This window comes from Martes martes (genome assembly GCF_963455335.1).
Source record: "Martes martes genome assembly, chromosome: 17".
NCBI classification, from domain to species: domain Eukaryota; kingdom Metazoa; phylum Chordata; class Mammalia; order Carnivora; family Mustelidae; genus Martes; species Martes martes.
Window position 1 is genome coordinate 43,679,771 of NC_137905.1, and position 23,733 is coordinate 43,703,503.

General features: G+C 38.9%; 1 protein-coding gene across 1 annotated transcript in view; it reads left to right on the top strand.

Moving 5' to 3' along the window:
• The first annotated feature begins 7,514 nt into the window (after positions 1-7,514).
• The window catches only part of LOC308358053 (uncharacterized protein), a 59,059-nt gene continuing 42,840 nt past the window's right edge, over positions 7,515-23,733 (top strand). The window contains exons 1-2 of the mRNA XM_080828052.1: positions 7,515-7,633; positions 8,473-8,550. Of these exons, the coding sequence (XP_080684178.1) occupies positions 8,518-8,550 (33 nt within the window). The 5' untranslated portion in view covers positions 7,515-7,633; positions 8,473-8,517. The remainder of the gene's footprint in view (positions 7,634-8,472; positions 8,551-23,733) is intronic.

Genomic DNA, 23,733 nt, shown 5'->3' on the forward strand with positions numbered 1-23,733 from the left:
GTCTAGGAACCTGGACAATAAACCAATGCGGCCTTTACCGGAAGTAGCCTTGGGCGCGATGGCCCCTGGGAAATGTAGTTCAGAGTCCTAGAACTACCTCAAAGGAAGGGTTAATTCTTCCCGGCTTGAGTTCACGGTCTGGGCATCTGACGGATACGGCGTGACAGAAAGATCCTGTTGGTCGGTGTTAAGCGACCTGCAAGTCTTTACCATCTCTGTCTGAGCCTTGGCTCGGCCTGGCGGATATCTCCTATCCCACAAGCATCGACCTGGGGGTGGGAAGAAGGGGCCCGATCCCAGGAGGGTCCCTTCTCTGTGAAGCCTTGGGAGCTCCTTTAACCGAGGTGTAGTATCCCTTACATTTTCGAACAAATATTTTCCTTATTCTTATCTTCCAATTACCATTAAAGAGTTTAGTTTAAATTAATATTCAAGCTTACATTAGTGTTTTGCAAATGTTGTTCATTTCTTGGCCTTTTTTCCCCCTGAAGTTAATACCTGCCAGCTTTTAAAATTTGCTTCTTTTTCTCCGAGCTCATCCTTTAGATGGACAGTATGTCTAAACTTTCTGGCAGAGGAGTAATTTTTTCCAGTTCTTTCAAATTCAGCCTTTAAAATTAATTTTTGAAGATATTTTTTATTGTAAAATAGGTGCAAAACATATTTTTATGGTAAAATTTTTATTGTAAAATACCTGAAGAAAAGTGCATATAATGTGTACGGTCAGTTCAGTGTATCTCGATACTAATGAAGAGTACATTGTTGGTATCTCAAGAAGAAATGGCCTGTGCATGCGACATTTCTGATCCCAGTCCCTAGCTGACCACTATCCTGCTTGACTATTAGAGTAAAAGTATTGTAGAGGCCGCTTTTAGGCAATCAACTTGAACAATGGAAACCTGAGTAAGATAGAAGGGCCCACAGTAACTCCCTGGCTGAATACAAACAGGCCCTTTAGGAGACCCACCTGAAAAGAATCATAAGCACTAGCTGACCAATGGGTGGATACAGGTAGCAAAAAAGAAAATTTCATACTTTCCATTACCTTCTCATCTTCTCCCCTTAACTACAGCCCCCCAGCCCTGCCTCACAGCAGTCTGCTTTGCTGTCAATAAACTTCTATCTCCCTTGTTCTGCCTTGGGTGAATTCTTTCACTGCCTGTGCATCTGGCTTCCACCAGATTACCCCACATTTGGTGGTTGCCATTGGATTGGGGGACCCCACAAATATCTTGGTTGTTAGTTATCTACTTAGATAACTAAATTTCTTTGAAATTTAAAAAAGTGCAAATCAAATTGTATGAATTTATCTTGCTAGTTGTTAAAACTCTTCATTGAATTAACTTAAAACTCCACACTAAAGGCTTTGCCAAAGGAAAAGTGTGCCCATTCAGGGATGAAAATTATTTTCCTAAGTTACTACTGTGTTGTGGGACCCCAAGATCAATACTCCCTCCAAGGTTGAATGATTCACTAGGAGAACTCAAAGTGAAACAATACAAAGCAAAATTAGCAAAGAGGAAAGATGCATTGAGTAAAGTCCAGGAAAAACCAGATGCATAGTTCCCAGTATCCTTTCCAAGTAGAGTCACACAAGATATTAATTTCCCCTGCAACAAGTTGTGACAAAACATGTGAAATGTTGCCAACCAGGGAAGAAGCTCATTAGAGACTCAGTACCTAGAGTTTTTATTGTGGGCTGGTCATATAGGCAGCATCTACCAAGTGTGCATACCAGAATTTCAGAAGGAAAGCAGGTGTTTAATATAAACTGTGTGATTTTCACAAACAGGCATAGTGAGCCACTCTTATCAGGATAGCAGGACCTCCCTCTGGAAAACTAAATTCTAGATGCAAGCCAAGCACTAACTGTGCAAGCAAACCTTCTAAGGATAAGAATTCTCAGTTCTGCTAGATTAAGGCTTTTCTGCACCCTACTGTCCTAAACAAAATGTCTGACTTTCAACAACAAAAATTTTAAGACATATGAAAGGACAGGGGAAAAAAAAAAAAATCAAGATGCTCCCAAGAGATTAAAAAAAAAAGAACTAGGGGCACCTGGGTGGCTCAGTGGGTTGAGCCTCTGCCTTTGGCTCGGGTCATGATCTCGGGGTCCTGGGATCGAGCCCCACATCGGGCTTTCTGCTCGGCGAGGAGCCTGCTTCCTCACCTCTCTCTCTCTGCCTACTTGTGATCTCTCTCTGTCAGGTAGATGGATGGAATCTTTAAAAAAAAAAAAAAACTAAACTCAGGGGTCCTTAGCTTGTTGCTGCATAATTTCAATCTCTACCTCTGTCTACACATGGCCTTCTCTTGTATGTCTTTTCATCTTCTCTTATAAAGACACTTGAAATTGGATTTAGGTTACACACAGGTAATCCAGGATGAACTCACCTAGAGATCCTTAACTTAATTTCATCTGCAAAGACCCTTTTACCAAGTAAGGTTGATGAGGGAGCAAAAGGACAAAGCTGAGGACAAAGCACAAGCTGACATGGTCCCACCCCCAACTCCCTGGTGGGATATGTTGACATTCCTCAGGCACTTCTGGCTGCCCTGAAACTAAGGGAAAGGAAAAACAAATGGTTAACTGATAAAGATCACAGTTCTTTAGGACGTGAGTTTCCACCAATTTACAAATGTCTTAGTGATAATCAAGAAAAATAATTCTTATCAATAACATAACTTTCAGAGACCTATAACTCAATTTCCTAGAACCCTAACATCACCTTTCCCTCCATGAGTGATGTGGGAAACAGAGGCAAAAGGGAATGTAAACAAAACTAAATTTCTTTATGACTGGAGGCCCACCAGCAAATACTTGAGATAGAAAGTCCTTTTGGAAACCTCCATTTTCCTTACCTCCCCCAACCCCAAGTATATAATCAGTCACCGCTCACACTTATAATGCATCGCTTTCTGCCACATGTCCTGTACCCACGCTTTAATAAGAATTCTTTCTTGGCCATTGGCTCTGGACCCCAACGTCACCCAAAACTACCTCAAGGACACATTCACAGATCTTGGGGGTTAGGATATGGACATAGCTATGGGGTGCCATTATTCAACCCACTACAATGTGTTACTATGTTTAGTCTTACCTTAATAGATTTCCTTAGAATTCTCATCCTCTCACTACTATAAATGATACCTAGGTACTGACAACACGCAAATGTTTCTCTTTAACATAGACTATCTCAGCGCTTTAGGAGATTAAAGACAAAATTCTTTATCTACCCCCTAAAGCTTGCTCATTCCATAGTTTTTTAAAAAAGATTATCTATCTATCTATTTGAAAGAGAGAGCATGCTTGTGCATGCATGGCACACAGAGGGAGGGGCAGAGGGAGAGGGAGAGAATCCCAAGCAGACTCCCTGCTGCTCCTTGAATATACAGACTTGTACCCAACCCATAGCATTTATGTTTTAGTGTTTTCTCTGTTTATAAATTTGCTTTATCCAAATATGTTCAAATGTTGCTACTCCTTCCTTTTGGTTTGCTCAAATATTTTCATCTTAAACTTTTCCTAACTATTCTATTTAAAATTGCAATTCCCAAAATAAAATAAAATAAAATTGCAACGCCCAGTGTGCCTGGCTAGCTCAGTCAGAAAAGCATGCTACTGGGCGCCCGGGTGGCTCAGTGGGTTAAAGCCTCTGCTTTCAGCTCAGGTCATGATCTCAGGGTCCTGGGATGGAGGCCCACATCGGGCTCTCTGCTTGGCGGGGAGCCTGCTTCCCCCCCTCTCTCTGCCTACCTCTCTGCTGACTTGTGATCTTTCTCTCTGTGTCAAATAAATAATAAAAATCTTAAAAAAAAAAAAAAAGAAAGAAAAGAAAAGCATGCTACTCTTGATCCTAGGGTTGTGAGTTCAAGCCCTACATTTGGTGTAGAGATTACTTAAATAAATAAAAGTTTAAAAAATGTAATTCCTTTGGCACTATCTCATTTTTAACCTCTCTTTCTCTCTACAGAGGTTACCTTTATCTGGAATGCTATATATTTCATTTACACATTCATTGGCCACTTTCCCTGACTAGAAAGTAAACTCCTTGAGGAAAGGAAATTTGGGCCATTTTGTTCACTGATGCTTCCCTGGAATAGAACCTGGCACTTATAAAGGGCTCACTAGGTCACACTGAGCTGCTAAATGAAGAAATACAGTGTTTGGCCGGAACAGGAAATAGGCACTCTCATAAATTTTTTGGTGGAATGGAAAGTGATTCATCTTATGTGAATTGCAAATATTTACACATAACCTCTGGCCCAGCACTTCTTAAAGGAATTTATTACAAAAGTGCATGCACATCTATGCAAAACTGAGTATATATATTATTCCAGAATTGTAGAAACCTGAAAACATCCTAAATATTCACTTACGTGCTATTAAAGTATGACACTTTCCCTACCACAAAACACAATACCACCATACAAAAGAATAATAAATATGTATTAATATGGGATGTCTTCCTTGAAATAATAGTGAGTAAAAAAAAACTAGATGCTTTATAGTATACTAACATTTGTGAAAAATAAAGATGAGGGGCTTTATATACATAGATATGTTGTTGTAAATATAGAATTACTCAAAGTAGTTTACATACAAAACTAGTCACAGTAGATGCAGATGGAGAAGAGAAATTGTTGAGAGACTTTTTTTCACTATAACCTTGTTTAAATATTTAAGATGAATGAGATAATTCCTTCAAAAACAATTGTGAAATTAAAAAAAGTTGGCAGAAAAGAGAGCTAGGAGGAAAGTAGCAATCATTTCTAAGCTAGTAGCTTCAAGCAGTGATGAAAGTTGCTGAAATATGACTGCGGGAAATAAGTGACAATTGGAAATGCAGATGTAAAATATAATCCTGAAACTTTTAGTGATATAAAGATAGAAAATGGAATGTAATGAAAAAGAAACTTCAGTGTGCAACAATACTAGTTTTGAAATACTGCAGATTAAAAAAATTATTTATTTATTTATTTGTTGGCGAGAGAGAGCACAAGCAGGGGAGCAGCAGGCAGAGGGGGAATCAGGCTCCCCACTGAGCAAGGAGACTGATGTGGGAGTCTTTGGGACTTGATCCCAAGACTGGGATCGTGACCCCAGCTGAAGGCAGATGCTTAACTGACTGAGCCAGGCATCCAAGACTGCAGATTTGTGAAGGACTGACTGCATATGTAGACTATGACAATGAAGAGAATATGGTCCTCTAGGATTACTTAAATAGAGGAGGGCACTGATAGAAGAAGAATGATGACAGAAGGATTCACATCAGCTAAGACTCAAGGAGAGTAGAGCCTATAAAGGAAAACCTGAAAAACATTTCAGTGGTGTCAGCTCTCTCACTGAACATCTGTGTTCTGCCTTAACCCAAGCATATCTGCCTGGTTCTCAGTCACTCACTTGGAGAGAACTTCGTTTACATTTCCTCTATTCACTACCCATGGCCTCTTTTCTTGTTCCAACTTAAAGATTTTATCCAGTTTGGTGATGTGATAGCCTATATATAGGAAAATGACATAAGACTGAATTTTAATTCAAGCACCATCCCCCAAAGTTACCACATACAGAGGAATAAAGTAGATACCTTTTACCTTAAAGGTTGAGCATATACAATTATATGGCAGAGGGCTTGAGGATACCTGAAACTTGTTATCTCAAAGCTGAATCTATTATGCTATGTAAAGTTTCTAAATATTTCAGAAATGGAAAAGAGACAACGCTTTACTTTCAAAAGTTGAATTATACAGAGAGCTATCTATGTCTAATATGACTGGGTTGCTCTAGTTCGCCAGCATCACATCCCTGCACAGTTTCCTCTGAACATCTTTTAATTGTGGTTGATACTTCTGGTTGAATTGAACAAGTACATCTCCGAACATTTACCCTACCAATGACTACCAAAGAACAGAAAATAGTAAATGTCTGGGGGCAAGGTTATAGACAAAACAGGTACCCCTATAGCAAAATATGCCCCGTTTAATATGTCATACTGATTTGTTATTCTATTCCAGAGCAAATGGTTGCAATCTTTAGCGTTTATATAAAAATGCTAAAGTTATTTATTATATAAATTAAAATTTAGTTTTTCCCTCTTAAAAATCAAAGCTCCAGGAAGACATACCCTATTATCAATTTGAAGAGAAAATGAGGCTTGTAGGATTCAGATTCCTCCACCATCTCAGGCAGCCATGCTGAGATGACCTACATTCAGGTGATCACGCAAACACTCATACTGGCAGGGATTCAGACGCTGTTGTCCCACTCGTTGCACACAAGTACCTCAACCACACACACCCATGATGTGACCCTCCAGCCTCCCTAAGCCACACATAATCTTGATCCACAACTCCGTCACACTCATCAATTTTACCCACTTGCAGTTTCTCTTTCACTCAACTATCCTCCCTCCCCCCTCAACCAGTCACACACGTAATCTCACCACTGTCTCACATGGGACCTCTTTTGTCCACTTTCACATACATGACTGGGCTTGAAGTTTCCTCCCTTTAAAACTCCCCAGGCTGGGGCACCTGGGTGGCTCAGTGGGTTAAAGCCTTTGCCTTCGGCTCAGGTCATGATCCCAGGGTCCTGGGATCGAGCCCCGCATCGGGCTCTCTGCTCAGCAGGGAGCCTGCTTCCTCCTCTCTCTCTGCCTTCCTCTTCATCTGCTTGTGATCTCTCTCTGTCAAATAAATAAATAAAATCCTAAAAAAAAATTTTTTTTTAAAACTCCCCAGGCTGGTTTGGTCACAGATGCTCAGGTCCACGTTTGGGGTTCTTCTTTTAACAAGGTCCGCAGCATCCTGCCTCAAGAGCATCTTGTTTGTATTCCTAGGGCAAAGCGGAATTCTGAGCATCATCCCCCAGGGCACTTAAGTGCGGCCAGCCTCGCCTCAGTGACTAGACCTCGGCCAGGTACATCGCGAAGTCCAGGACTGCATTTCCCATGAAGCTTAGGGCCCAGTGTGTTGCAGGGTGAGTCGTCAAAGTCTGAGAGAGCTGCCCTGGGGGCTTTGTCAACGAAAAGCTGCACCAGGTAAGTTAAACAGGTAAGGAAGACTTTATTGAAGACTGTCGCAATGGAGAAGAGAGACTGAACCCAACTCAGTATTATTATTTAATAATAGCTGGGATTTTTATCCAAGGGGCACGGTGAAGAAGTCAGTGGATAGAAAACTACTAAGAGGAGCTTGGTTAAATATCAAAAGCAGGGGGATTCTTGCTGAACGAGGGTTAGCAGGTCAAGGACGAGACCTAGTCAAGAGAAGGGCTCGGAGGAGGCTGACTACAGTTTGGTCGACGGAGTCCTAATCGGCTGAAACTCGCAGAAGCCTCCGGTGCTCTGCTCAGCCGGAAGACTCAGTTTTGGCTGAGTCCAGGCTCTTTGCTACCGGAGAGTCCAGATATCCAGGAGACCGCTTTTTAGCAACCGGTCACTACATCTGTACTACATCTCCCAGAGGCCTCTAGGCTCAGTGCTCCTTCCCGCGAGAACTAGCCCCTCTCCGGAGGAGTAGGCGGGATCTTCTGGCGGGTTCGGGCAAACGGCCTCGGTTGCTGCGGGAGCTGTAGCGTTCGAGTAGTTCCAAGTAGAGTAGAGGGGTGCTGACCCTATCGAAGGAGGCGTAGGTGAGGTGGCCTGGAGCCCGGGGTTGGCGCCGGGTGGCTGGAACCTCTGGCCCGTGCGGGGTGTATGGGGGAGCCAGCTGAGCAGGCGAGATTGTGAGGAGGGTGTGTATCTAAATGTGACTGTGTCTCTGTGTCAGTGTGAGCGTGTACGGAACTGTGAGGGCGGGGAGGAGGGCTTGATTTGCGGTTATGATTGTTCATGTGTAATGAGGTTTAATTGTGTGACCGGGTTTTTGCGAGTGTAGTGTTCTTTGACCGCGTTTGTAAAGATAGGTGTCTTCTTCGTGCGTGTGTGTCTATGACCATTTGCTGAACTGTGGGTGTGGGATGCCTTAACTGTGAGATCTGTGATTGTGTTTACCCATGGTGAATATATTTGTGATATTGTTGGTGTAGAGTGCGTGTCAATTCATTGTTGTCACTGTGTCCCCATGAAGTGTGGGAGTGGGAATGGGAGTGAGTGGGTGCCTATGACTGCGACTGTGACTGTTCTGTTCCCGTGGTATGTATGCTTGTGTGACCATGTGTAGCCCGTTGTGTTTAGGTTTGGGGGTGTCTGTGTCCCCGTGGTGTGAGCTGGTGGGACTATGTGTCCGTAGAGCACTGTAGTTGTGGGGCGCCTTTGTCTGCCTTTGTGACTCCAGCGCTCTGCTCCCAGGGGACCTCTGTGGGCTCAGGGACAGAATCTGCCCAGAACTGCAGTGACCCCGCTCTTGTCTTGATGCTGGTATTGAACAGGATGCCCTAGTCTTGCCTGACTACATTTATGCGTGGCGGGGTTGGTTGACCTGGGCTCCCAGAAGAACCTGCTATTTCCTGACTCCTGTCTTCTTCCTCAGCTCTGCTTTGATTAGCGCGCAGTGGCTTCCAGAGTGGAGTAAAGAATGGCTGTTGAACATCCACCAGGCTCCTGCAAGGTAGTTTGTTTCCCCTTGTTTCCGGAAATCCCCCTTTCTTTGTCAGGACTTGACTTGCTTTTTCTCCTTTTGAAAATTCTTTCCCATCCGGTGACTTGATCCCTGGAATTTCCCCTTTGAGAATATAGGATTGTCTGCAAATCCTAAGCCTTCATAGGCATCTGATTTTCTCTTACTAATTTGTCAAGTGGTTTAATTTTCCTTTATGCTTTTTAAAAAAAATGCTGTTTCTTTCTATTTATAAAAGTAAGACATGACTATTTTAAATAATTTCAGAAGTACATCTTTTGAAGAAAATTTCAATTCCCAGTTAAAACCAACGCTAATTTTTTGGTATTTTCTTCCTGGTCTGTTTTATGTACATATATAAAATGTGGTTTTTAAAAATGGAATTCATTCAACATTTACCATTATAGCCATTTTTACATAAAATTATATTTAAGTATTTTCCCACACGATTTAATATTTGAAACATTTTTAGAAGTGCATATTTATTTGAATGCCTGTGGCTTTTTTTTTCTCTCAAATTAGATACAGAAATGGCATATCCTACTCATTTGTGTAATTTAATACATAATTGTAAACACTCACGATAGGGAGTACCTAAGAAATAGAATACAACCATCTCTAAAGAAACCTCTGATATAGCTTTCCACATTCACAAACAATTGTGTTCCCTTGGTGGTGACCACTGTGATCATCTCTTTGCCTTTCATTAGAACTTTAGTGTATGAATTCCAAAATCATAGAAGGTTTAGTTTATGTGTTTTCTTTGTATGAACAGACATTCTTTTGTGCCTTTTTCATAAAAATATGAGCTTCATTCATGTTTCCTATAACTACAGTTCATTTTTTTTCCATTGCTGTATATATATTATCTTGCATGGTAACACCACAATTTACTGTTTACCCATTCTACTTTTCATGGATATATGACTTTCTTCCAGTTTTTAACTATTACAAGTGATGTGACTATGAATATTTTGTGCACATATTTTGGTACATGTGTGCTTGCATTTCTTTAGCATATATGCTAAAATTGTGATTAAATTGCTGAGGAATGTAGTTTGTACGTCTTCAGTTTTACTGACAATGTCAAACTGTTCTCTAAAAATATTGAGCAAGTTTTTACTTGTATCAGCAGTTTATAAAGGTTCTTTTTGCTCCACATCTATGCCAAACCTTGGCATCATCATACTTTTAAAATTTTTGCTAATTTGGTGGATGTTTAATGTTATTAATCACACAGTTAATTGGTATTTCCTTGATTGTCAATGAAAATGGACACCATTCTTGCCCAGTTGGTTGCCTTGTTTTGTAAAATGCTTGTTCAAATGTTTTTCCAATTTTTAATTGGGTTCTTTTTCTCTGATTAAAACATATATATATGTCTATATCTATAGCTATAGATACCTATCTATATATATGTCTTCTGTATGATAGTGACTATTTTCTTCTTCTCTGGTTTGGTTTTTCATTTTTGTGCCTTTTGATGAATAGAGGTTTAGGATTTAAATGTTATGAAATCTTTTTCAGTGGTTAATGTTTATTTAAGAAATTTTCTGCTACCTTGAGGTAATGAAGATTTTCTTATGTTCTTTCTAAAAGCTCCCCAGTCTTTGACTCTAACATGTAGGTCTTTACACTACCTGGAATTGATTTCTGTAGGTAGTGGTGTAATTCCATTTTATCCCCCATATAGGTATTCAGTTGTTCCAGAATCATTTATTGTAAAGTTCATCTTTTCTACACTGATCGGTAGTGCCATTTTAGTAAAAAATGAAGTGATTATATATGTCTGCATCTATTTCTGGATATTATATTCTGTTCCATTGCTCAGTTTTTCTCTTCTTGCTTCAATATCATGCTATCTTATTCATAGTGATGTTATAATATTTGGACCAAATCCTCTTACCTCTTGTTCCTCTCGAGTGTCTTGGCTGCTTGTGTTCCTCTGCATTTAAATTTTTTGAAATAGCTTTGTTACATTCAAGCATCTTTTGTGATTTACATAGAATTGCACTTTATCTATAATTGAGTAGAAATTTGGTGAATCTTCTAATAACATGAACCTCTCAGTTGTTTTAGGTCTTCTTAAGGTTAGCTCAACAAGATCTTGCTTATCTCCTGTAAATAGTCCTAGACAGATAGAAACCATATAATCCATTGTATAGTATTTCCCTTTTGCATTGACAGCCAGGATTCTGAACACTTCAAATAATGATCAGTCATAGTAATAATTTTAGCCTATGTTTATGATATTGAGTACCTGTTACCTATGACCATTGTGTATGATTAGAATTTTTTTTTCTTTAATTCTCAGCCTCCTCAAATACATTTTCAGAAGTGGGGATATAAAGATTAGATAGGGGGTACCTGACTGGCTCAGTCAGTGGAGTGTGCAACTCTTTTTTTTTTTTTAATTTAAAATTCTAATTTTTTTAATTTTATTTTTTCAGTATGGAGTGTGCAACTCTTGATTTCGGGGTTTTGAGTTCAAGCCCCACGTTGGGTGTCAAAATTACTTAAAATTAAAAAAAGAAGAAGTTCCTGGGTGACTTAGTCAGTTAAGCATCTGTCTTCGGCTCAGGTCATGATCCCAGCATCCTGGGAGGGAGCCAGCATCGGGCAGGGAGCCTGCTTCTCTCTCTCCCTCTGCCTCACTCCCACCTTGTGCTCTTTCTCTCTCTCTTGCTCACTTTCTGTCTCCCAAATAAATAAAATCTTTAAAACATTTAAAAAACAGGTATAGCCTGACATACAGATATAAATATCTATTGTCTAAAATGTTTATTTTAATAACATTCTGGTCAAATCAGTTCTGCTTTTTATGGTACCTTTTACTGTTCTTTCCATATTGTATTTCTTTTTTATTTGCACTTTCCTCTTCCCCCTACCTTCTACTGTCCTTTGTCAGATAGTTTTTGCCTTTTCATCTTTGCCATCTGTTCTTATTAACTGTTTGGTTTAAATTTTGGCTTCTTCAGAATAAAAAAAAATCATATCTAGATTATTTTACCTGTGCTAGTCTCTCTGTAACATGATGTAAAAAGCATGTTCTCCAGTATCAGATGTGGCTTCTGATCTCAGCCGCACCACCTGTGAGCTGTTTAACCTGTAAACGAGAGGTGGTTTTTTTTTTTTTTTAAGATTTTATTTACTTATTTGACAGACAGAGATCACAAGTAGGCAGAGAGGCAGGCAGAGAGAAAGGGGGAAGCAGGCTCCCTGCTGAGCAGAGAGCCCGATGGGGGCCTCGATCCCAGGACCCTGGAATCATGACCTGAGCCGAAGGCAGAGGCTTTAACCCACTGAGCCACCCAGGCACCCCAAATGAGAGATTCTTATTCTCACTTAATATTGAAAAACACTTGGTACACATCAGAAGTTCAATAAATGTTAGCTCCCTTTCTCCTCTACTTTTCATTCTTGTGACCTCTGTATCAATTACAGTATAAAGCACTTAACTGAAGGCCTTTTGGTGGTTCCTAAAGGATTTTTTAAAAATTGAGGTATAAATGACGTATAACCTTATATTAGTTTCAGAAGTACAACGTAATGATTTGATATTTGTATATATTTTGAAATGACTAGTTAAACTAGTCTAGTTAACTAGTTAGTTTGGTTAACTAAACTAGTCTGGTTAATATCCATTACCTGCGTAGTTTTTTCTTGTGATGAGGATTTTTAAAATTTAGTCTATTAGGGAGCCTGGGTGGCTCAGTGGGTTGGGGCCTCTGCCTTCGGCTCAGGTCATGATCCCAGGGTCCTGGGATCAAGTCCTGCATGGGGCTCTCTGCTCCACGGGGAGCCTGCTTCCTCCTCTCTCTCTCTGCCTGCCTCTCTGCCTACTTGCGATCTCTCTCTGTCAAATGAATAAGTAAAATCTTTAAAAAAAAATTCAGTCTATTAGCAACATTCAAATATACAGTGCAGTATTATTTACTACCCATGACTAATTTGTTTTATAACTGGAAATGTGTGCCTTTTGAACCCCTTTATGCATTTCGCACCCCCACCCCCAGTCTCTGGCAACTACCAACCTGTTCTCTGTGTCTACGAACTTGTCTTTTATTTGTTTGTTTAAATTCCACGTATAAGTGAAAGTACATGGTATTTATTTTTGTCTGACTTACTTCACTTAGCATAATGACCTCAAGGTCCATCCATGTTGTCACAGATGGCAAAATTTCATTCTTTTTATGACTGAATAATATTCTGGTACTTTATTCTTTATTCATCCATTGTTAGTCACTCAGATTGTTTCCATATCTTGGCTGTTGCAAATAATGCTGCAGTGAACATGGGGGTGCATATAGCTTTCCGAATTCGTGTTTTCATTTTCTTTGGGTAAATACTCAGAAGTGGAATTGCTGGATCATATGGTAATTCTATTTTTAATTTTTTGAGAAACCCCTATACTGTTTTCCATAGTGGCTACACCAATTTATGTTCCTATCAGCACGGCAAAAGGGTTCTCTTTTCTCCATATCCTTCTCAACACGTTATTTCTTATCTTATTTTTTTTTAAGATTATTTATTTATTTATTTGACAGACAGAGATCACAAGTAGGCAGAGAGGCAGGCAGAGAGAGAGAGAGGAGGAAGCAGGCTCCCTGCTGAGCAGAGATCGCGATGTGGGGCTCGATCCCAGGACCCTGGGCAGGACCCGAAGGCAGAGGCTTTAACCCACTGAGCCACCCAGGCGCCCCTCTTATCTTTTTTTAAAAAAATATTTTATTTATTTATTGGATAGACAGAGATCTCAAGTAGGCAGAGCTGCAGGCAGAGAGAGCGGGGGAAGCAGGCTCCCCGCTGAATGGAGAGCCCGATGTGGGGCTCAATCCCAGGACCCCAAGATCATGACCTGAGCCAAAGGCAGAGGCTTAACCCACGGAGCCACCCAGGTGCCCCTTATCTTTTTGTTAATAGCCACTCTAACAGTTGTAAGATGATATTTCATTGTAGTTTTGATTTGCATTTCCCTGATCGTTAGTAATGTTGAGCATCATTCATATACTCTTGTCTGTCTGTATGTCTTTTTTGGAGCAATATTTATTTGGAACCTCTGCCCATTTTTAAAATCAGAATGCTTATTTGCTATTGAGTTGTATTACTTCCTTATATATTATCATTTGCCCTCTAATCTGGTATATAATTTGTAAATATTTTCTCTCCTTCAGTAGGTTGCCTATTTTGTTGATTTCCTTTGCTATTCAGAAGCTTTTTAGTTTGATATGGTCCACTCATTTATTTTTGCTTTTGTTGCCTTTGCTTGTGGATTTTTTTTTTTAAGATTTTATTTATTTATTTGACAGAGAGATTACAAGTAGGCAAGAGAGGCAGGCAGGGAGAGAGAGGAGGAAACAGGCTCTCCACGGAGCAGAGAGCCCGATGTGGGGCTCCATCCCAGGACTCTGGGATCATGACCTGAGCCGAAGGCAGAGGCTTTAACCCACTGAGCCACCCAGGCGCCCCTGCTTGTGGATTTATAACCAAAAAATCATATCTAAGACCAATGTCAAGGAGCTAACAGCCTCTCTTTCCTTCTAGGAGTTTTATAGTTTCAGGTTTTACGTTCCAGTCTTTTATCCATTATGAGTTAATTTTTTGAATGGTCTAAGATAGTAATCTAGTTTCATTCTTTTGCTGTCTAGTTTTTCCATCACCATTTATTAAAGAGGCTGTACTTTCCCTTTTGTTTATTTTTGGCTCCTTTATTGACATTAATTGGCCATAGTTTATTTTTGGGTTTGTGGTGTGTGGGTTTATTTCTGGGTGTCTATTATGTTCCACTGATCTATATATCTGGTTTAATGCCGATACCATACTGTTTTGATTAACTATGTCAAAACAATAATATACTTTAAAATCAGGGAGTGTGAGGTGTCCAGCCTTATCCCCTAAAGGATCTTAGAGGCAAATTTTCTCCCCAAATGCTTTGTAAATCATTGAGAGCCAGGATTATATATTTCAATTTTCTTATATACATAACTTTTAATCTAATTTGAATTTGCTTTGCTGTGTATTGGGTATCTAAATTCAATTTTTTTATTTACTCAGGATTGTTCTGTTTTTATCTAGTAATTACTTATTTCCTTTTCCATTACTTTGCATTGTCTACTTGGTGTTTTATTATTTAAATGCGTTGTATTATTTCCTAAGTTTTAAAAAAATTTATGTCCCTGTGCCTGTACCTGTGCCATGTTTAGATCATTTTAGAAAGATTTTACAAATCTTTGAATACCTGATCAAGTATCACTTTTTTCTGAAAATAGCTGTATTCTCTGTTCCTTTCATTATAAAATAATTCTTTATTACAACGAATTTAGAAGATACAGAGAAGCAGAAATAAAAAACAAAGGTTGTCTGTAGCCCTATCAATTAAAGACTACTGTCAGATTGTTAGAGCAAGTGCTTAGAATTCTTTAGGGCACCTGGGTGGCTCAGTGGGTTAAGCCTCTGCCTTCGCCTCGGGTTATGATCTCAGGGTCCTGGGATCGAATCCGGCATCGGGCCCTCTGCTCAGTGGGGAGCCTGCTTCCCCCTCTCTCTCTGCCTATTTTCGATCTCTCTCTCTCTGTAAAATAAATAAACAATCTTTAAAAAAAAAAGAATTCTTTCTTTAACGTCATCATACCATGGCCACTGACCTGGCATCTTTATCATGCCAAAACACATTATGAACAACTGTCATGCTTTTACACACTTATCTTTACTATTGAGCTGTAATGGTCTCATAGTGTTAGCATCTTATCAAGCCCCTTTTGTTGAATATGGTTTGCTTACAAACTATAATTGCCTTTATAAACAAGTATCTCCTTAGCCTGAATGCTAGTGTTTTCCTTTTTTTTTTTTTTTTTTTAAAGAGGATCAACCCACTGAGCCACCCAGGTACCCCTAGTGTTTTCCTTTTTAAATTGTAATTTTAGTTAAATCATAATTGCATACTTTTCTTATAAAAATAGTTTATATTTTATGGAGGGGCTCACATCCCGTGTGACCATAGTCCCCATTCCCAGGTATCTACCCAGAGTACCCAAAGGTAGCCACTGTTCAAAGTTAATTATTTATTCTTTTTACCCTTATCCTATGCATTTAAATATATGCACACATGTATGTGGTACTGTTTTGTCACATAAAAGTATATCTATATAAATAGAATTATAAGTATAGGCTGCAAAATGTGGAAAGTAACTGCATTATAGGGTTGGTCCAAGGTTTGAGTTGGTTCATGTAAAATCCTTAGAATAGGATTCTTAGAACATTCACTCAGAACATTCACTTCATGTCAGTCATTTGGTAGTTATCGTTACCGTTCTGAAACTTTCTTTTTAAAAAAAAAAAATGTTAGTGCACCTTTTTTTTTTTAATTTGACAGAGAGAGAGAAATCACAAGTAGGCAGAGAGGCAGGCAGAGAGAGAGGGGGAAGCAGGCTCCCTGCTAAGTAGAGAGCCTGATGCAGGGCTCGATCCCAGGAGCCTGAGATCATGACCTGAGCTGAAGGCAGAGGCTTAACCCACTGAGCCACCCAGGCGCCCCTGAAACTTCCTTTTTCATTCTGTGTGGAGAATTGTACACATAAGGATAGAACTACCTCACTTTAATTGCTTCATGTGAGGGCGCCTGGGTGGCTCAGTTGGTTGGGCAACTGCCTTCGGCTCAGGTCATCATCCTAGAGTCCTGGGATCAAGTCCCACATCAGGATCCCTGCTCAGTGGGGAGTCTGCTTCTCCCTCTGACCCTCCTTGCCTTGTGGTCTTTCTCTCTTATCCTCTCTCTCTCAAATAAATAAATGAAATCTTTTTTAAAAATTGCTTCATGTAAGTCCATATTTTGTAGTACTCTGGTATGATTAATCATTTTCTGGTTTTTAAATACTTAGTTTCCTATAGTTATCTCTGTAGCAATCACTGTTCCTATGAACGTTTATGTATAGGCCTTCTCTAAGGTATATACTAAAAGTGGAATTATGGGAACAATAGAGTATACATATTTTAAATTTCAGTAAATATTTACAAGTTAAACTTCACAATAGCTTGTTCACTTCATAGTACAGCTAGCTTTCTGACAGAACCTGTTTCTCCACTTCCTGTTAATTTATGGCTACATGAATGAGGTGCAGAAAAGCATAGGGACAGAGGGCTAATTTTTTCTTCTAATTTATGCCAATTATTCTTAACCTTGGTTAAGGTCCTGGCCGCAGCAATTCTGATTTAATTTGTCTGGGACATGGCTTAAGCATCATCATTTTCAAAAAGCACCATATGATTCTAGTATGCTATCACAGTTGATAATTAATGACTTAAAAGCTTATACAAAGTGGCAAGAAAAACATTGAGATTTAATTGTTCTGGAGTAAGGTTCAAGCTCTAGAATTTTTTTTTTTTAAAGATTTTGTTTATTTATTTGACAGAGAGAGACAGATCACAAGTAGACAGAGAGGCAGGCAGAGAGAGAGGGGGAAGCAGGCTCCCCGCCGAGCAGAGAGTCCAATGCGGGGCTCGATCCCAGGACCCTGAGATCATGACCTGAGCCGAAGGCAGAGGCTCAACCCACTGAGCCACCCAGGCGCCCCCAAACTCTAGAATTTTTTGAAAGCTATTCGATTGATGCTAATTTCAGTAAGAGTTAAGAACCACTGACTTAGGCAAATCATGATTCGTTTTCTAGAGCTGAGTACTGTAACTATTTAAAAAAAAAAACAAACCATTCCGTAGCAAGTAAGTAGGGGAGGGATGAGTTTGAAGGAGGCAGTCATCAATATCTGCCGTACCTGTGTTCTTGCCAACAATTAATCTTATGAAACTATCATTGTTTGGTCATTTTAGTGGTGTTTTGGGAGAAAACCTAAAACATATGGTATACAGACTTGTTTAATCAGGAGTCTTTGTGCCTTTTTTTTTTTTTTTTGGTAAGATTTTATTTCTTTATTTGACGAAAAGAGACACAGTGAGAGAGGGAACACAATCAGGGGGAGTAGGAGAGGGAGAAGCAGGCTTCCCACTGAGAAGGGAGCCCAATGTCAGACTCTATCCCAGGACCCTGGGATCATGACCTGAGCCAAAGGCAGATGGTTAATGACTGAGCCACCCAGGTGCCCCTATTCATGTTTGCCTGCCTGCCTGCCTGTCTTCCTTCTTTCTCTCTCTCTCCTTCTTTCTTAATTTTAAATTTTATTTTTTTTTCAGTGTTCCAAAATTCATTGTTTATGCACCACACCCAGTGCTCCATGCAATACATGCCCTCCATAATACCCACCCACCAGGCTGACCCAACCCCCCACCCCCAACCCTCCAAAACCTCACTTTGTTTCTCAGAGTCCACAGTCTCTCATGCTTTGTCTCCCCCTCCGATTTCCCCCAACTCACTTCTCCTCTTCATGCTTTTCAAAGGCAAGTTTTGAGTTTTGTGACTCTTAAATATTTTAAAATTTTTGTATTCTGTTTTTGTCTTAATCCTTTCCTACTGTCTTGTTACAATATTGAATTCAGATCAGTTTTATTTTATTTTTTAAAGCTTAATATTATTATTTTTTTTCTTGTGATTTTCCGTGTCTAGATTTTTTTATATATATTGCTCTCTTTTTCACTTCATTTCTAGGTATTTTATATTTCTATTTAGTTTTCTATTTAACATGAGAATTATTTAATAATATGGCTTGTTTTGGATGACTTTTAAGTTTTGATTAAATTCAAACTTGCAGGGGCACCTGGGTGGCTCAGTGGGTTAAGCCTCTGCCTTTGGCTCAGGTCCTGATCCCAGGGTCCTGGGATCGAGCCCCACATCGGGCTCTCTGCTCAGCAGGAAGCCTGCTTCCCCCTCTCTCTCTGCCTGCTTCTCTGCCTACTTGTGATCTCTCTGTCAAATAAATAAATAAAATCTTTAAAAAAAATAAATTCAAGCTTGTAGAAAAGTTACAAGAATAGTATAAAGTATTCTTGTGTACTTTTTACTCATATTCACCAACAGTTTACTTTTAGCTCATTTGCCTGATCATTCCTGTATGTGCTTGTAGTTGTTCTCTCTATGTATGCATGTGCCCAAACACACATACACAATGCACACATTTAACCTGAACTATTTAAAAATAAGTGGTGGACATTTGCTTCTTCACCTTTAAACATGTCAGTGTGTTATTTCCTCAGAGCAAGAGTATTCACTCACATGAGCACAGTACACTTACTAAAATAAGAAATTTAAACAATTACTCAGAACTCTTTTTAAATAGTCTATATTCAAGATTTTTCACTGGTCCTAATAATGTTCTTTTTAACACCTCACTGTGCCCTCATCCTCTCTTCCTCAGGCACTGTCCGGGATACAGTCTAGGATCACACACTGAATTTAGTATCATCTCTCTTTTAGTCTTCTTTAATCTGGAAGAGTTGCAGTGCCAGAATTGTCTGATCATAAGTTTCCATATGTGTGTGAGTGTATTCCTGGCCCAGTCTCCTGTGCCATACTTCTCTAATTTTTTCTCTGAACCATTGCCACACTTAGTGAGTATTGGTTTGTAGTAAGTCTTGACATCTGATAGAGCAAGTCCTTCCAGCTTAATTTTTAAAGAGTGTCCCTTAGGCTTCTATGTATGTTAGAAAATGATCTTGTCAAGATCCTTGAAAAACTTGTGATTTTGGTTACAACTGCAGTAAATATATAGATTACTCAGGAGAATTGATGGCTTTACAAAATTGATGCTTCCTTTTTTTTTTTTTTTAAGATTTTATTTATTTATTTGTCAGAGAGAGAGACCAAGTGAGCACAGGCAGAGAGAGTGGCAGGCAGAGACAGAGAGAGAAGCAGGCTCCCCGCCGAGCAAGGAGCCCGATGTGGGACTCGATCCCAGGACGCCGGGATCATGACCTGAGCCAAAGGCAGACGCTTAACCAACTGAGCCACCCAGGTGTCCCTTGATGCTTCCTTTTAATAAGAAATGACATTTCCATATATTTAGGTGTTGTTTAATATCTCATTCCACTTTTATAATTCTGTTCACATCAAATACATTTCTAAGTATTTTGCATTGATACTATTTGTGAATAAAATGTGTTTTTTTTCTTTTTTATATTATATTTTATTTTTTTAAAGTTACCTCTGTACCCAACATGGGGCTCAAACCCACGATCCCAACGTCAAGAGTTTTCCACCCTACTGACCAAGCCAGCCGGATACCCCCAAATAAAATATATTTTTCTAACTTTGTTGCTCGTATGTACAGATGCAGTTAGCCTTTGTTTCCTGGTTTATGTCTGAAAGTTCTGTAAAATCTTTTATGAAACACAACAACCAACCTGTTAGAGAATCTTTTACATTTTCTTCCTTGTAGGCAATCATAAGATCTGCAAACATCAGTTTTATTTCTTGCTTTCCAGTGGTTTATATATTTTATATGCCACGACTTTTTTTTTTTTATTTGACAGAGAGAGATCACAAGTAGGCAGAGAGGCTGGCAGAGAAAGAGGGAGAGACAGGCTCCCCACTGAGCAGAGAGCCTGATGCGGGGCTCAATCCCAGGACCCTGGGATCATGACCTGAGCCACAGGCAGAGGCCTTAACCCACTGAGCCACCCAGGCGCCCCTATGTGCCACAACTTTTAAGGATATGCACTTACTATTTCATCATTTCGTCTGTTATTTCCTGTATTTATAGGTACTATTCATCAGTATAAGGAAATTTCCTTCTACTTACAGTTTTTAAAGTTTTTTCTTTTTAATAATTGGATGTTGACTTTCTTCAAATTATTCTCTGTTTATTGGAGATAATTGTGCTTTTTCTCTTTAATTTGTTAACAAAGTTAATTATGTTAATATATTTTATATATTAATATATTTTATATATTTATATTTATATTTATTAATATATTTTATATATCTTACCTTCCTTGAATAAAATAAACTTAGGTATAATGTTTTCTTTTTTATTACTTACTGTATTTAGTTTACTAGAATTTTATTTTCAAGTTTCATATCTATGTTCATAAGTTAGATCAGCCTGAAATTATTCTTTTATAGTCGTTTTCTTATTTGGCATCATGGCTATGTCAGTTTTATCAGATAAACTGGGGAATGTACTCTCTAGTTTTTTTTTAAATTTGAAGTTAAAAGTTTTGTACATTCAGGCATGTATGAAATATATTCTAGATTTGAATTTCATGAAGTGTATCCCTCCCCCCAGGTCTGCAAGAGATGAGAAAATAAATTTGACATATAGAGCACTATCTTTATTGCCCATTTGTGTACCTTCAACAATACTGTGCTATGTCCAAAAGACCATGAAATGTGCCCAGGAGGGTGTCCTTTTTATATAACACAAATACTTCTTGCAAAAAGACAAAGGAAAGTATAGTAAGCTCTAACAGTTTTCTAAATACTCATCTTGCCTTTTTCCAAAAATAAATGATAATTACTTAATGTATATTATACATTAAGACTGGGTGAAGTTGGCTGTGCTTTTCTCTGAAAAGGAAAGATCAAAGATAAATCAAAGCCAAAAAAAAAGATCAAATACATCATGATATGATGCTACTTTAAAATTAGATCAATCTCTGTTCACTGATTATTTTATTATCAAATGGGACCTTTGGGAAGGATAAGACATTTGAGAGCCTTACTAACTGAACCAGTGAACACCAACTGGTTTTTCTAAGAGTTCTATAGATCTAGGAGCACCTGGCTGCTCAGTTGGAAGAGCCTGAGACTCTTGATCTTCGGGTTGTGAGTTTGAGCCCCATGTTGGGTGTAGAGATTACTTAAATAAATACAGTTTTAAAAGAAATTTAACTAGATCTAGGTCTCTGGAACAGAAGCCAACAGTGATGACCCATTACAACTTCAGGCAATGTATTTTAACTCTAGGGATACAGCACTATTTATAGAGAATAACCTCTTTTGGCTCTTTAGTGCAGTCAGAAAAAGGAGTTTAGAGACATCCAAGAAAGATGACTTACCTAAGGAGGAATTTGTCTATTTCTCAAATCATATGTAGATTTTGAACATAAAAGAAGAACGTAGCACTCTCCTCCCCAGTATTGATATGCTTGCTATATATTTCCATTTACATATATGTATATGTTAAATCATTTTATAAAGTTGTGACATCTTAAAACCCAACAAGATTTTAAAATTTATTTTATTATGTTTATTTATTTATTTGACAGACAGAGATCACAAGTAGGCAGAGAGGCAGGCAGAGAAAGAGGAGGAAACAGACTTCCTGCTCAGCAGAGAGCTTGATATGGGGCTCGATCCCAGGACCCTGAGATCACGACCTGAGCCAAAGGCAGAAGCTTAACCCACTAAGCCACCCAGGTGCCCCCAAAATCCCATTTCTTGAGCTTTACTATGTGCAAGGCACTATATATAGTACCTTGTAAACTGTAGATTTTTTTCCAATATTCTATAGAGGAGAAAAGTGAGTTTTAGTCAGGCAAATAATTTTCCCAAGGACATAAGTGTTGGTACCTAGATTTTAGGACCTGGATTGAAAGCTGGCTTGTCAGACTTCAGAGCTAATGATTCTCAAGCAAGATAGTTTGGATCTAATTCTCCAGGAAAGATATAAAAAAATAAAATTAGCTAACATATTATGGACAAAATGGAAGTTTATTCTCACTTAGGGAAAGGCAGTTTTCTTGAAGTTTCTCAAACTCTTCTTTTCAGTTGTACTAAGAAAAGCCAAAAAAGATTAGTCTCACTAAACAGTGCTGTACATGTACAACGATTCTTTTTTTTTTTTTTTTAGAGAGAGATCACAAGTATGCAGAGAGGCAGGCAGGCAGAGAGAGAGGGGGAAGCAGGCTCCCCGCAGAGCAGAGAGCCCGATGCGGGGCTCGATCCCAGGACCCTGAGATCATGACCTGAGCCAAAGGCAGAAGCTTTAACCCTCTGAGCCACCCAGGCGCCCCCATGTACAACGATTCTTAATTAAACAGCATGCACACACATATATCTCCAGATATATATATGTGTATGTATACATTGATGAAGGGGAGGGAGACTAGTGAGGGTTCTCCATGGAATCAAAACCAATAGGAAAAATATATAAATATATAATAAGGAATTGTGTCATGCAATAATGGAGGCTGACATGCCCCAAGATCTATAGTCCACGAACTAGAGAACCAGAAGAGCTGATGGTAGCGTTCCAATCCAAAGGCCAATAAGGTTGAGATCTGGGAAGTGCTACTGTTTCAGTTGGATTCTAAATGCAGGAAAAAATCGGATGGTCCAGCTAGAAAGCAGTCATGCAGGAAAATTTCCCTTTATTCACTGGAGTTTCAGACTTTTGTTCTGTTCAGGCCTTTAGTTGATTGTATGAGGCCCACCCACATTACGAAGGGCAATCTGCCTTACCTAGTCATTTATTCACAAGTCAGTTTACTTGTTTAAATGTTGAACTCATTAAAAAACACCCTCACAGGGGCTCCTGGGTGGCTCAGCCGGTTAAGCATCTGCCTCCGGCTCAGGTCATGATCCCAGGGTCCTGGGATCGAGCCCTGTATTGGGCTCCCTGCTCGGCGGGAGTCTGCTTCTCCCTTTCCTCCCCACTCATGCTCTCTCTCACTATCTCTCTCTCTCAAATAAAAAAATAAAATCTTAAAAAAAAATGCTTACAGAAACACTTAGTAATATTTGACAAAAAATATTTTTGAAATAATAACCCATATAACTGTAATGCAGTTTAAAAAATACTTTGCTGTTACTTCACATCCCTCTGCCTGTGCAAACAAAATTAATCTTTTTTAAAATTTCCTACTGAAGTGTAACCATTAACAAGACTTCTGTAAAAATAACTCCTCTGCTATTATAGACATCCATTTTACCAACTTTTTGTGACAACCTAAGGAATGTTTTATAATTTTGCCTGCTTCTAAACTTTTTATAAATTAAATCATCCTGTGTTTTTTGTTAATTTTGTATTTAATATTTTTTAAAATTAATTCATGTGGAATAGTTTAGATGTATCTTGTTTATTTTCACTGCTGTGTGCTAGTTCATGTCAATAGCTGTATGACTGTGTCATACTTTACTTTATCCAGTATATATTTTTTGTGGATATTGTGGTTTTCATCTATTTGCTCTTAATAAAAACTGTTGCTGTAAACATTCTAGGAAATGTTTTTCCTAGGAGTGTAATTGCTGAATCATAGGACTTTGTATATTAACCTAAATAATAACAG